The 15,236-nt window shown below is 44.1% G+C and overlaps 1 protein-coding gene across 1 annotated transcript; it reads right to left on the bottom strand.

The window, feature by feature from the left end:
- Positions 1 to 30: 30 nt before the first annotated feature.
- LOC311107242 (stimulator of interferon genes protein-like) lies at positions 31 to 8,204 on the bottom strand (the record flags this gene model as incomplete). Its single annotated transcript, XM_084149726.1, has 7 exons — positions 31 to 95; positions 5,471 to 5,567; positions 5,963 to 6,210; positions 6,410 to 6,518; positions 7,411 to 7,591; positions 7,749 to 7,975; positions 8,187 to 8,204. The coding sequence occupies 7 exons, from the start codon at positions 8,202 to 8,204 to the stop codon at positions 31 to 33; spliced, it is 945 nt and encodes a 314-aa protein (XP_084005852.1).
- Between the last annotated feature and the right edge of the window lie 7,032 nt (positions 8,205 to 15,236).

Raw genomic sequence — 15,236 nt, forward strand, 5'->3', positions numbered from 1 at the left:
ACGGTGTTTAAATAGTCATCCTTGGTTGCATCAGCTGAGCTTGCTCAAGTGTGGGACCGCCTCCTTGGTTACCATAGCAGCGCGACCGCGAGCAACTGCTGGAAGAGATTGAATCAGCCTCACGCAACATGCCTAGACATTGCACTGGCTAGCTACTCAAAACTGACTATGACCTGTTTTATCCAGTATTCTGTCTTCTGTGCAATTAATGTTATTAAGCAGGTTTATTGTTAGGTTATCAAGAAAATCAAAATAAACATTTACTCATATTTAGAACAAATTGTTTTATTTTGTTCTAAACATACATTTATTTTTCTGATCTCATAATGTCTTTTCAACTGATTACAGAATTATGGATAGCTAATTTAGGCCTAAAAAGGTAGGCTTTCGTTCAATAGCCCCCTAAACATGATTTATTGGATATTGTCGATGGTTGTCTTGATTCCCATTTGATTAATCCTTTCATAAATATGTCACCTGTAGGTTCTGGAATACACTGGAAAACACTCACTGTTCTGTTCCCTGCCTGTGCTTGCAGTCTAGACAAGGCCAGCCCAGCTAAACACAAGCCTTACCTGGGCTGAGTCACAGGTATATCACATCACATGGCCTGAAACTCACTGACCAGGCAGGAAGTGGATTTCCCCTGAACCTTGGAGACTTCCTTCCTGCTCTCCTTTCTGTTTCCCTCTCCCCCTGGGCCCATTCTGTTTCCCTCTGCCCCTGGGCCCTTCAGTTTCCCTCTCCCCCTGGGACCTTTCTGTTTCCCTCTCCCCCTGGGCCCTTTCTGTTTCCCTCTCCCTTGGGCCCTTATGTTTCCCTCTCCCCCTGGGCCCTTTCTGTTTCCCTCTCCCCCTGGGTCCTTTCTGTTTCCCTCTCTCCCTGGGCCCTTTCTGTTTCCCTCTCCCCCTGGGCCCTTTCTGTTTCCCTCTCCCTTGGGCCCTTATGTTTCCCTCTCCCCCTGGGCCCTTTCTGTTTCCCTCTCCCCCTGGGTCCTTTCTGTTTCCCTCTCTCCCTGGGCCCTTTCTGTTTCCCTCTCCCCCTGGGCCCTTTCTGTTTCCCTCTCCCTTGGGCCCTTATGTTTCCCTCTCTCCCTGGGCCCTTTCTGTTTCCCTCTCCCCCTGGGCCCTTTCTGTTTCCCTCTCCCTTGGGCCCTTATGTTTCCCTCTCCCCCTGGGCCCTTTCTGTTTCCCTCTCCCCCTGGGTCCTTTCTGTTTCCCTCTCTCCCTGGGCCCTTTCTGTTTCCTTCTCCCCCTGGGCCCTTTCTGTTTCCCTCTCCCCCTGGGCCCTTTCTGTTTCCCTCTCCCCCTGGGCCCTTTCTGTTTCCCTCTCCCCTGGGTCCTTTCTGTTTCCTTCTCCCCCTGGGCCCTTTCTGTTTCCTTCTCCCCCTGGGACCTTTCTATTTCCCTCTCCCCTGGGTCCTTTCTGTTTCCTTCTCCCCCTGGGCCCTTTCTGTTTCCCTCTCCCCATGGGCCCTTTCTGTTTCCCTCTCCCCCTGGGCCCTTTCTGTTTCCCTCTCCCCCTGGGCCCTTTCTGTTTCCCTCTCCCCCTGAGTCCTTTCTGTTTCCCTCTCCCCTGGGCCCTTTCTGTTTCCTTCTCCCCCTGGGCCCTTCTGTTTCCCTCTCCCCCTGGGCCCTTTCTATTTCCCTCTCCCCCTGGGCCCTTTCTGTTTCCCTCTCCCCCTGGGCCCTTTCTGTTTCCCTCTCCCCTGGGCCCTTTCTGTTTCCCTCTCCCCCTGGGCCCTTTCTGTTTCCCTCTCCCCCTGGGCCCTTCTGTTTCCCTCTCCCCCTGGGACCTTTCTATTTCCCTCTCCCCTGGGTCCTTTCTGTTTCCTTCTCCCCCTGGGCCCTTTCTGTTTCCCTCTCCCCATGGGCCCTTTCTGTTTCCCTCTCCCCCTGGGCCCTTTCTGTTTCCCTCTCCCCCTGGGCCCTTTCTGTTTCCCTCTCCCCTGGGCCCTTTCTGTTTCCCTCTCCCCCTGGGCCCTTTCTGTTTCCCTCTCCCCCTGGGCCCTACTGTTTCCCTCTCCCCCTGGGCCCTTTCTGTTTCCCTCTCCCCCTGGGCCCTTTCTACACTCACACAAGTGTTTCAGAATGAAATGAATGAGTATCTGGAAGTGTCAATGTTTTCTCACCATGCCACTCTTTAACACACAGGCCTTGTGTGTATTGGAAATTAAAAAACAAGTCTCGCACTATATATAGACATATGTGCAATGTTTAAGCTCAGATGTTGGACCTATTGAAAATCTATGGCTGGACCTGTGCCCCAGGAAGGAGTCTGACAGTAAAAGTGTTCAGTTATGGGCCAGGTCGCAGTTGTAAATGAGAACTTGTTCTCAACTGGCTTACCTGGTTAAATAAAGGTGAAATAAATCAAATAAAAAATGGGTCAGTTATGAGTCACAGAAAGGGACTTTTCCCCTTTTGTGACTCCACCTGTACACCAGCCTATCATCTTCAGCCCTGCCCAGATCATGTGAGGATCTGGCTATCATTATGACGTCAGAACAGGAAAGAGGGTGTTTACTATTTTTCTATGGAAGTGAAGGGAAACTACATAATGTGTTGGTCTGTGGGGCTTACCACTGTTTCTAGCTTGGCTGATGCAGACAGCCACTCTGCTTGCATTTTCCATGTGTTTGTGTGTGTGCGTCCATGTTTGTGTGTGTTCGCTCACAGATATCAGCTTCCTCATCAGATTGAGAACAGGTATTCACAGGTTCTCAGCTGATTTACCTAATTAAGTAAATTAATAAAATGCTACTCTACCATGTTCGGTGGGGGAAAAAAGTATTTAGTCAGCCACCAATTGTGCATGTTCTCCCACTTAAAAAGATGAGAGAGGCCTGTAATTTTCATCATAGGTACATGTCAACTATGACAGACAAAATGAGAAAAAAAAATCCAGAAAATCACATTGTAGGATTTTTAATGAATTTATTTGCAAATTATGGTGGAAAATAAGTATTTGGTCAATAACAAAAGTTTCTCAAATCTTTGTTATATACCTTTTGTTGGCAATGACACAGGTCAAACGTTTTCTGTAAGTCTTCACAAGGTTTTCACACACTGTTGCTGGTATTTTGGCCCATTCCTCCATGCAGATCTCCTCTAGAGCAGTGATGTTTTGGGGCTGTCGCTGGGCGACACGGACTTTCAACACCCTCCAAAGATTTTCTATGGGGTTGAGATCTGGAGACTGGCTAGGCCACTCCAGGACCTTGAAATGCTTCTTACGAAGCCACTCCTTCGTTGCCCGGGCGGTGTGTTTGGGATCATTGTCATGCTGAAAGACCCAGCCACGTTTCATCTTCAATGCCCTTGCTGATGGAAGGAGGTTTTCACTCAAAATCTCACGATACATGGCCCCATTCATTCTTTCCTTTACACGGATCAGTCGTCCTGGTCCCTTTGCAGAAAAACAGCCCCAAAGCATGATGTTTCCACCCCCATGCTTCACAGTAGGTATGGTGTTCTTTGGATGCAACTCAGCATTCTTTGTCCTCCAAACACGACGAGTTGAGTTTTTACCAAAAAGTTATATTTTGGTTTCATCTGACCATATGACATTCTCCCAATCCTCTTCTGGATCATCCAAATGCACTCTAGCAAACTTCAGACGGGCCTGGACATGTACTGGCTTAAGCAGGGGGACACGTCTGGCACTGCAGGATTTGAGTCCCTGGCGGCGTAGTGTGTTACTGATGGTAGGCTTTGTTACTTTGGTCCCAGCTCTCTGTAGGTCATTCACTAGGTCCCCCCGTGTGGTTCTGGGATTTTTGCTCACCGCTCTTGTGATCATTTTGACCCCACGGGGTGAGATCTTGCGTGGAGCCCCAGATCGAGGGAGATTATCAGTGGTCTTGTATGTCTTCCATTTCCTAATAATTGCTCCCACAGTTCATTTCTTCAAACCAAGCTGCTTACCTATTGCAGATTCAGTCTTCCCAGCCTGGTGCAGGTCTACAATTTTGTTTCTGGTGTCCTTTGACAGCTCTTTGGTCTTGGCCATAGTGAAGTTTGGAGTGTGACTGTTTGAGGTAGTGGACAGGTGTCTTTTATACTGATAACGAGTGGGGGACAGAGGAGCCTCTTAAATAAGAAGTTACAGGTCTATGAGAGCCAGAAATCTTGCTTGTTTGTAGGTGACCAAATACTTATTTTCCACCATAATTTGCAAATAAATTCATTAAAAATCCTACAATGTGATTTTCTGGATTTTTTTTGCTCAGTGTGTCTGTCATAGTTGACGTGTACCTATGATGAAAATTACAGGCCTCTCTCATCTTTTTAAGTGGGAGAACATGCACAATTGGTGGCTGACTAAATACTTTTTTCCCCCACTGTATCACTGATGTGCCCTATTTCTATCACAACGGTCTATCCACCAAGCATATTCAGTGGTTGAGAAACTCTGAAACTGCTTATATCTATTCCTCAAAGTCAGTCCAGAACACCCAGACCAGTCCCAGTCTCAGTCACCTGCTTGCTAGCTCCGGCATGGTCTATCACCAGGTAATGTGTTGCTGTTTAGACTATGGGCTCTATTCAGTCTGTATCGCTGAAGCGTTGCAGATTGCGCTATAGAAATTGAAAGGTAATATCCGATTGAGCAGACATATGCAGCGTTGCCTGTGAATGAAGTCTCCGCTAACGCGGGACCATTACCTTTATTTTTTTTTACTAACCCATCCACCACCACCCTCTTCGGAGGACACATATCTTGTATGTTTTTTACAGCTTTTCTGCTACATATACATACATTTTACATAGACATTTTACATATACATTTTGCATACATATTTTACATACACATTTTACATACATGGCACTTTTATATAAAGCAATCACATAACAATAATACATTACCAAACATAAACTCTTTAATCCCACCCCTCAGCCACTCTCAGCCCAATCCACCTATCACCATAGACCACCCTCGTTTGGTTTCCATGTGCCATATATTTTTTAATTGTGCAGTGATGTTTTACATACATTTTGAACCTTTCTAGTCGTATAGTATCCACAGATTGTGAGCTAAAGATGAAAACCTTTCCTACGAGTATTATTATATTATTTATTGACTGACTATGGTTTTCCAAATCGCCCAACACTGCTATTTGTAAGGTTAATTTTAAGTGAATGTTTTTTTAACCATTTCAGAACCTGTGACCAGTTATAGGGGCAGTACCAGAATAAATGATTTAGTAATTCTGTCTCTTCGCAGCATAATCTACAGAGCTGAGATTGTTATATGCCCCATATACAGTGGTGTAAAGTACTTAAGTAAAAATACATTTACATTTTAGACATTTAGCAGACGCTCTTATCCAGAGCGACTTACAGTTAGTGAGTGCATACATTATTTTTTCATACTGGCCCCCCGTGGGAATCGAACCCACAACCCTGGCGTTGCAAACGCCATGCTCTACCAACTGAGCTACATCCCTGCCGGCCATTCCCTCCCATACCCTGGACGACGCTGGGCTGCTCTCCTGCACTGCTCTCCTGAGACATCTTATACAGTGTCAGCAGAGGGGTGGCATACTCCACAACACAGTGATGGACCTACAGACACACACACACAAACAGGGAATACTGAGATTAAGCGTTTCCGTGCAACAACCAAAAAAAATCTGCAAACGGGTTTATAGATTGTCCACAGCGGCGCAACTGTTGGGCTTTTCCACATTCTTTTTGTATTTTCCAGAGCTTCTTAATCACTCACTGTTGATTCACAAATTTGACCACATGGTGGTGCCAGTGTGATGCATTTCACTTTGGGATAGTGTCTGAGAAGGTGGCTGACCATAACGTAATCATTTTACATATTTAGCAGATGCTCATATCTAGAGCGACTTACAGTTAGTGAGTGTATACATTTTTATAGAATTTTTTCATACTGGCCCCCCGTGGGAATCAAACCCACAACCCTGGCGTTGCAAACACCATGCAATACCAACTGAGCTACACCGGTTCTCATCCAATAGGCTGTACACACTGTGTTTGTAGACAAGCCCCCTGATCCCTGCCCTGTCGATCTCTGTGTTAGGGAGGTTGTCATGGAAACAGATGTTGGTGTCCTCGTCCTCCAGCTTGTGAGCGATGTTGGCGTTGAGAGGGAGGAGGATGAGGAGCTTTCTGGAACCCCTGGTCTCAAACGGACCTGCCATAATTAAGGCACGGAATTCTGCGATAGAACCCTCCAACCCTACCACAGAAACACAGATAAACAAATACACACAGCTGACATGATATAGCTTTTGTTAGGCTACAGAAAACGCTTATATAAATGGCCCTGTAAAGATAAGTCCAGCCTTCTCTCTGACTGTGTTCGTTGTGATTAATCAACATCAAATCCAGAGGTTATTATTTTCTTTGTGTGTGTGAGCTAATGGTAGTCTACTAACAAGGCAGAACCAGGTTGAGGTAGCCCAGGTGGAAAGACCAAGCCAGGCCATGAGCCACGTTCACCTTCTTCTTCTCACAGATCTCTGACACCTCCACTTCAGACAGACCCTGGACATGGGAGAGAGAAACAACAACCGGAAAATAACCAGAATTACTCACAGGCCAAGAGACAGACATGCAGGTAATCTGGTATAAAAAGATCGGAATTACTGTTATGAATATTATCCGAGCTTTGTGTGTGGGAGTTTGTGTGTGGGTGTCAGAAAACCTCAGGGTTCCTAAATGGTCCTACCCAGGGACTTAAGACTGCATGAACATTGTCTTAAACCTCATTGGATACACGGCTCTTTCCAGGTTCACTCTGTGGTGATTTAGGGAAGAAAAAACTAGTTTCCTTTGACATTTTCAGGAATCATGATTTTCTGAAGAAATTAACCACAACAAGATTAAAGCTGAATGCTGTATTTGCTGCCTACTGAAGTCAATGTGACTTCTGATAACTAATGGAAGGAGGTTTGGGTCTCCTTTTGGGGGGTTTCAGGGGACTTACTGAAACCACAACCACGATGAGCAATCAAAAACCACAAGAATCAATCAAGAATCACACTACCACACAGTCAGCATTTTACAGCAGCATGTAAGCTACAGTCTCGTTCAGTATCATTGGCTTTAGGAAGCTAAACTATGTTATTAGTGGCATAAAGGAGAGGGTTTGGAGATCCACACCAGACTGATGATTAAAACTCATCCTAGAGAGCAGGGTTGGGGTCAATTCCATTTCAATTCAAAGTCAATTCAGACAGTAAAACTAATACCAATTCCACATTTTCCTCATTGTAAAGCATTGAAAATAATTGGAATTGGAATTGGAATTTCAGGGTACTTCCTGAATTTACTGGAATTTAAATGGAATTCGCCCCCATCCTGCTGGAGACACACAGGGTACTGTGTTGGTTCATACTGTGTGTGAGAGTTCCAGATCAGGCTCTTGTTATCTCACCAGTACTCCCAAGGTTTTGAGTAGAGGGTAGAGGCCACAGGCCAAGATCACCATGCTCCACTGGTCCCTCCAGGGCTGGGGCTCGGTCAGGCCAAACAGCAGCACTGCCAACTCCACACCCAGGAGAGTACACACACCCACACAGGCTGTCACCATCTGACCCAGCCTCCTACCACGGTACCTGGGTAAATAGATGGGTGAGAGAAGGAGAGAGGGAGAGGTAGAGAGAGAGAGGTAGAGAGGGAGGCAGGTAACATGTAAATATCAATCTATTTATTTGGCTACCATGTTTTGTGAGTATGAGTATGACTGTGAGTATGGAAGTTAAGTTGCCTCACCTGGTAATTGCATGATGCAGACATTCCTCTGAGAGAAGAAACACTCCGTGCAGCGAGGGCCCCACAGTCAGGATGAGTATCGCTGCGGCAACGTGTCTGAAGAAGCCCTCAGGCTCCAAAACCAAGATGGCCGTCGTCACCACGGTGGTCAATCCTATTGCACAGGCTTTGGGTAGACTCCCACGAGGCTGAGGGACCAGACAATCCTCCTCTCCCAACTGCTGAATCTGAGGAACAGACATAACAGGACCATGACTTAGTATGAGGGAATATAACATAAAAATAATCAGTAAACACCTGTTCCTTTTGTCATTTTTACAACTTCTTAAAAGGTGTTGCCAGACATTTCAACAGCCATAATCATGAACTAAGTGGCCTACGTTATATGGGCATTGAATTGGTGAAGGCCAGGTAGGGGAGGAGATAGGGATAAATTACTTCTCCAAAGAGAGACATATTGGATAGCCCCAGCAGGCCTTAATGAGGAATGTTATTTTTCTTGTTGTTTGTAGTATGCTATCAATAGGCCAAACCCTTTGGTAATGGCATCTTAATGTAATTGTATTGTGTGTCTATGTATCTTTATTAGATTGTCATGTTTCCCCCACAGCTCTCTCTGCTGGGATCTCTTGATTGGGCCAATACTGACTGGGAATTTAGAATTATGCCCACCGGTGAGGTCTTGTTGTTGTGACATTGATTGCCATTGCCTTGCACGCTGAAGAAGGGCTCATACTGTATGTCAATTTCTGTTTATTTACCGGAGCGCTGTCCCATTACTGTTCTTTGGATTATATACCAGGATCCAGCACCTGATTTAAGTTGATATAAAGTGGAGTCGAGCACATTGTTTATCTTTTCATAGTCCAGTATTGTGCAATGTTGGCATAGGAATCAAAGACACATTCTCACACTACTACACAATGGAAAGCCTGATGATCTTTTAGTCCTAAAGTCAACTACATGGGAGCAATTCCTACAATTGGCCAGTGCATGCTTGCATGGGGGAAGACTGGGAATCTGACTATCATTAATAAAATAATATGGCTAATCTACTTAAAGGAATACTTCGGGATTCTGGCAATGAGGCCCTTTATCTACTTGCCAGACTCAGATGAACTTGTGGATACCATTTTTATGTCTCTGTGTCCAGTATGAAGGAAGTTAGAGGTACAGTAGTTTCACAAGCCAATGCTAACTAGCATTATTGCAATGACACCCATAGAATTCCAGTCATTGCACTAACGCTAGTTAGCATTGGCTTGTAAAACTACCTTTAACTTCCTCTAACTTGCTTGTCTCTCTAACCGCTAGGCTGTCTCTAACCGCTAGGCTGTCTGCCATATGACATCTGTTTAAAAAAAGCAAATTATCAATTCATTCACAAGTCCATCAGACTCTGGGGAAGTAGATAAAGGAACTCATTGCCAAAATCCCGAAGTATCCCTTTAAGAGAAACCATAATTTGATTTGTATTATATATAGCAGAAAGGGAGAGGACCATCTTTAGATTAGAATTAGATTGAAGGGAATAAGAATTATAGTCCAGTAAAACCTATACACTATTAAATGGTGTCCTGATGTTACCCATGCACTTCAGAGTAGTGAAAACATCCCACAATACATACATCATCTCCATGACTACATTCTCACACCACATATTACAGCTGGAGACTATCACTGATTCATTCATTTATACACAATAAATACATATCTCAATGAGGGAATTGTTATCCTATATTCAGATCTAGACACTATTATTCATTCATTTGAAGGTTCAGTTCAAATGCAGAATTATTATTATTTATTTATTCTGCTGATGTAGCTAATCTGCGGAGGCTTACCTTTCTTCTGTTTGGAGTGATCCCAGTTCTAGAACGCAGAACAACAGAGACAATCCCAGAATGACAGAGATTAAAATAGATGTGTGTTGATAGAAAGTCAGATGAATAGAGATTATAAATCAGTGCTAACACCTCTCCCCTCCTCTTCCACTGTTCTCTCTCCCTCCTTCCCTTTGTGTTATACAAACGTGGGTAATAGTTTCAGTTTCAGTTTTACAAGAGTGGCAGTGCAGAAATATATCCCACACAATGAGAGATAAAGACCAATAGAGCTAGATAAAGAGTGATAAAGAAAGATAGAGAGGTATACAACTTGCTGCAAACAAATTCCACACAGAGGTGTTGACTTACTGTAATAGGTAACAGTAGTGGAACAGGGAGTGGAGGAAGAGGCACGGGTGTTAGTGTAGGAGGTTTTTATAACCAGACTTATCCCTGTTTAAATATACTGATACAGCTGCCAGTTCTCTATGAACCATACAGTATGTGTTCTTATGATAACCTGTTGGGGAGGTGATTTAACAAGTTTCAGTCAACCCACCTCTCTCCAGTCCACTCAAACCTTATAAAGGTCTTATTACACAGCACAGCACAACGCTGCAATGCACAGCACTGCAAATACAGTACCTATCCGTCTGGCCAGGGTAGCCTACATATGAGATAAAGATTAAGCAGTTGGGTATGGCCATACCCTAGCTCAACACAAACCATTTAAAATAGGCAACTAAAATCATTCCAATCACGATTAAAAGGCAAATGCAGTTTAGGGGGTGTCAGCTGGTCTGATTTTAGGATCATGCGGACACCTGGGAGTGGGAGGGAAGGCTGTTTGTGTGGCTGGCAACTGGCTGGCTTTATGGAGAGCAGAGATCTATATATAATGACAAAATGTTTATGTCTCCGCCCTAATAATGAGAGTCTTCCCAAAGACAGGAAGGCAAGCGACAAGTTTAGGTCCAAAATAAGCCCATAGAAACACTTTGGGCTTATTTTGGTCAGATTTAGGCGATAGTGAAACCTCTCGCTTAGCCTCTTCCTCTCTGTAGAGAGCCGCATCGACGCAACTGCAGGAAACAGCAGGACTTTTTCTCAACACATTGCAGAGGTAGCTAAAAATAGCTGTAGTAGATGGCATTGTCTATGTAACTGCTGTTTGACTTGACATGAAACTAAACTAGAGTTTTGATCCCGGTGCAGAGCTAGTGCGTAGCAGGCTAATTGTTGTATGACCTGTTTGTAGAATGTTAAATCCTCTATTGACTGAGGTAAATGAAGCCACAGCAACAAGGCAATAATGGCTGGAGTCAATTTAGCTTGTTTTTGCTCTTCTCCAAAGTGCATTTGAGAATTTTTAGAAATGTTGTTGAAATGCATTAAATGGGCTTAAACCATATTTTAAATCCTTGGAGGAACCCCTGTCACTTTGCCATACCCTAGGTTTAGCTGAAATGACGCCCCTAAGATTAAGATAACTTTATTGGTCAATTGCACATATGTTCCAACCGAAATTTGACTTCTGATTTTAACCCAACCCCTCTGAAAGGCAAACATACATACACATACAGTACCAGTCAAACGTTTGGACACGCCTACTCATTCATTTTTATTTATTTGTTACTATTTTCTACATTGTAGAATAATAGTGAAGACATCAAAACTATGAAATAACACATATGGAATCATGTAGTAACCAAAAAAGGGTTAAACAAATCAAAATATATTTTATATTTGAGATTCTTCAAAGTAGCCACACTTTGCCTTGATGACAGCTTTGCACACTCTTGGCATTCTCTCAACCAGCTTCACCTGGAATGCTTTTCCAACAGTCTTGAAGGAGTTTGTATTTGTTATGGATCCCCATTAGCTGCTGCCAAGTCAGCAGCTACTCTTCCTGGGGTCTAGCAAATTTAAGGCAGTTCATACAATTTAAAAAACATTCAATACATTCACAGATTTCACAACACACTGTGTGCCCTCAGGCCCCTACTCTACCACTACCACATACAGTGGGGAGAACAAGTATTTGATACACTGCCGATTTTGCAGGTTTTCCTACTTACAAAGCATGTAGAGGTCTGTAATTTGTATCATAGTTACACTTCAACTGTGAGAGACGGAATCTAAAACAAAAATCCAGATCACATTGTATGATTTTTAAGTAATTCATTTGCATTTTATTGCATGACATAAGTATTTGATCACCTACCAACTAGTAAGAATTCCAGCTCTCACAGACCTGTTAGTTTTTCTTTAAGAAGCCCTCCTGTTCTCCACTCATTACCTGTATTAACTGCACCTGTTTGAACTCGTTACCTGTATAAAAGACACCTGTCCACACACTCAATCAAACAGACTCCAACCTCTCCACAATGGCCAAGACCAGAGAGCTGTGTAAGGACATCAGGGATACAATTGTAGACCTGCACAAGGCTGGGATGGGCTACAGGACAATAGGCAAGCATCTTGGTGAGAAGGCAACAACTGTTGGCGGAATTATTAGAAAATGGAAGAAGTTCAAGATGACGGTCAATCACCCTCGGTCTGGGGCTCCATGCAAGATCTCACCTCGTGGGGCATCAATGATCATGAGGAAGGTGAGGGATCAGCCCAGAACTACAGGGCAGGACCTGGTCAATGACCTGAAGAGAGCTGGGACCACAGTCTCAAAGAAAACAATTAGTAACACACTACGCCGTCATGGATTAAAATCCTGCAGCGCACGCAAGGTCCCCCTGCTCAAGCCAGCGCTTGTCCCGTCTGAAGTTTGCCAATGACCATCTGGATGATCCAGAGGAGGAATGGGAGAAGGTCATGTGGTCTCCTTTCCCCTTCTGATAACCAGGTGGCGAATCGCATCTCTGCATGTCTGGCAGACATATCAGTATGGATGACGGATCACCACCTCAAGCTGAACCTTGGCAAGACGGAGCTGCTCTTCCTCCCGGGGAAGGACTGCCCGTTCCATGATCTCGCCATCACGGTTGACAACTCCATTGTGTCCTCCTCCCAGAGTGCGAAGAGCCTTGGCGTGACCCTGGACAACACCCTGTCGTTCTCCGCTAACATCAAGGCGGTGACCCGATCCTGCAGGTTCATGCTCTACAACATTCGGAGAGTACGACCCTGCCTTACACAGGAAGCGGCACAGGTCCTAATCCAGGCACTTGTCATCTCCCGTCTGGATTACTGCAACTCGCTGTTGGCTGGGCTCCCTGCCTGTGCCATTAAACCCCTACAACTCATCCAGAATGCCGCAGCCCGTCTGGTGTTCAACCTTCCCAAGTTGTCTCACGTCACCCCGCTCCTCCGCACACTCCACTGGCTTCCAGTTGAAGCTTGCATCTGCTACAATACCATGGTGCTTGCCTACGGAGCTGTGAGGGGAACGGTACCTCCTTACCTTCAGGCTCTGATCAGTCCCTACACCCAAACGAGGGCATTGCGTTCTTCCACCTCTGGCCTGCTGGTCCCCCTACCTCTGCAGAAGCACAGTTCCCGCTCAGCCCAGTCAAAACTGTTCGCTGCTCTGGCACCCCAATGGTGGAACAAGCTCCCTCACGACGCAAGGACAGCAGAGTCACTGACCACCTTCCCGAGACACTTGAAACCCTACCTCTTTAAGGAATACCTGGGATAGTATAAAAGTAATCCTTCTACCCCCCCCACCCCACCCCCACAAAAAAAAAAAAAAAAAAAAAAAGAAAATAGGACAATAAAAATTTATAAAAAAATAACAATATCTATATCAAACTAATGAAAATTAACAATTATGAATAAAACATACAAATAAAAATAAAGCTGGGTTGAGAGAATGCCAAGAGTGTGCAAAGCTGTCATCAAGGCAAAGGGGTGGCTACTTTGAAGAATCTCAAAAATATATATATTTTGATTTGTTTAACACTTTTTTGGTTATTTCATAGTTTTGATGTATTCACTATTATTCAACAATGTAGAAAATAGTAAAAATAAAGAAAAACCCTTGAATGAGTAGGTGTGTCAAAACTTTTGACTGGTACTGTACAGTACATGTACAGGTTTTTGGGTGCCCGGGGAGCTGTTGTTGTGGGGGTTAAGTGCCTTCCTCAAGGGCACAATGGCAGCAATGGCATCTAGGATTTGATACTGCCAGCTCACTTCCCGGCAGATTTTTCCCGTCGGACTGGCAACCCTCCAGTTGCTGGCTCGCCTCTCTAACCGCTAGGGTACCTGTCCTATGACATCTGCTCAAAAGTCCTGAGAGAAAAAAAAGCAAATTCATGAATCAAATTGAAATGTATCCCCTTGATGTGTTGGACCCCAACCCTATTATGTCATGAAGATTGTGTGTGTGTGTGTTTGTGTGTGCAGTTGTGTGTGTCTGCACGTGCGTGCACTTCTGTATGTGTTTGTCTTTGAATGGAGGAAATAAACCAGCCAGGTCACCCATGATAAAAGTCAGTATTCGACGTCCATCCATGTCTGAGGACGTCGGAAGATGACGTGGATACTGGCCACTAGGGGCAACAGTAAACGCTGTTACCTTCAAGTAGGTTTCGGTAGGGATTTTTGGATGGGGATGCGTAAGCATCTGCTTCTGGTTCGGAAGGTTGCATGTTCAGATCCATCGATAGAAACCTTAAAAATTCAGAGTTAATGCCTAAACTTAACCTTAAACACTTCAAAATTGCCTCTAGTTCGAAAGATTGCATGTTCGAATCCAGCAATAGAAACCTTAAACATTTGGAACAACTTCGAAATTTGACGTTTGAGAAACATGGATGAACGTCTAATTCTGACGTGAGACAGACTATAAACAGAGGTATGCCAAAGGTTCATGCATATTTTATTCAAGAGTAAAAAAAGTGGTTCGTCCCATGGGGCATGCTTACAGTGTGTGTGATAAGGGAGTCCGAGAGCGAGAGAGAGAACCATGGCAAAAACTATATGGTACAAGGTCTCCAGTAAGTTCACCTCTCAAAATAAAGCACAATGAGACCAAACAAGGATCAGCAAAATGCAAGAGCAACCAGCAGAGAGCTTAAGAATAATGTTAATTATAAATAGAATAATAATAATAATAATATTAAATAACAAGAATATAATTTAAGAATTATGATTAGAGAATACACTTTTCCTTTCAAATGTGAGAGACAACTTCTGTAACTGTGTCTGCTTTTACCATGCAATCATGCTTTGGCTGCCTGAATGTAAGTCTGTGTCTCTTTATAGTATGGTCATTCATTCACGCTATTGTACACTCCTAGAAAAAAAGGTGTTATCTAGAACCTAAAAGGGTTCTTCGGCTGTCCCCATAGGAGAACCCTTTGAAGAACCCTTTTTGGTTCCAGGTAGAACCCTTCTGAATTCCATTTAGAACCCTTTCCACAGAGGGTTCTACATGGAACCCTAAAGAGTTCTCCTTGGAACCAAAAAGGGTTCTACCTGGAACCAAAAAGTGTTCTCCTATGGGGACAACCGAAGAACCATTTTGGAACCCTTTTTTCTAAGAGTGTAGGTTTCAAAACAACTCCTGTACATCAACAGAGAAGAGATGAGAGATAGAGTCACAATGCATGGCACCTCATACAAACTTCTAGTCTGTACAGCATAAAAATAAAACAATACATTAACTCATAATACAGTCATGAAAAACCTAAAATGAAAT

The sequence above is a fragment of the Coregonus lavaretus genome, assembly GCF_964263955.1.
Source record: "Coregonus lavaretus genome assembly, chromosome: 32".
NCBI lineage: Eukaryota > Metazoa > Chordata > Actinopteri > Salmoniformes > Salmonidae > Coregonus > Coregonus lavaretus.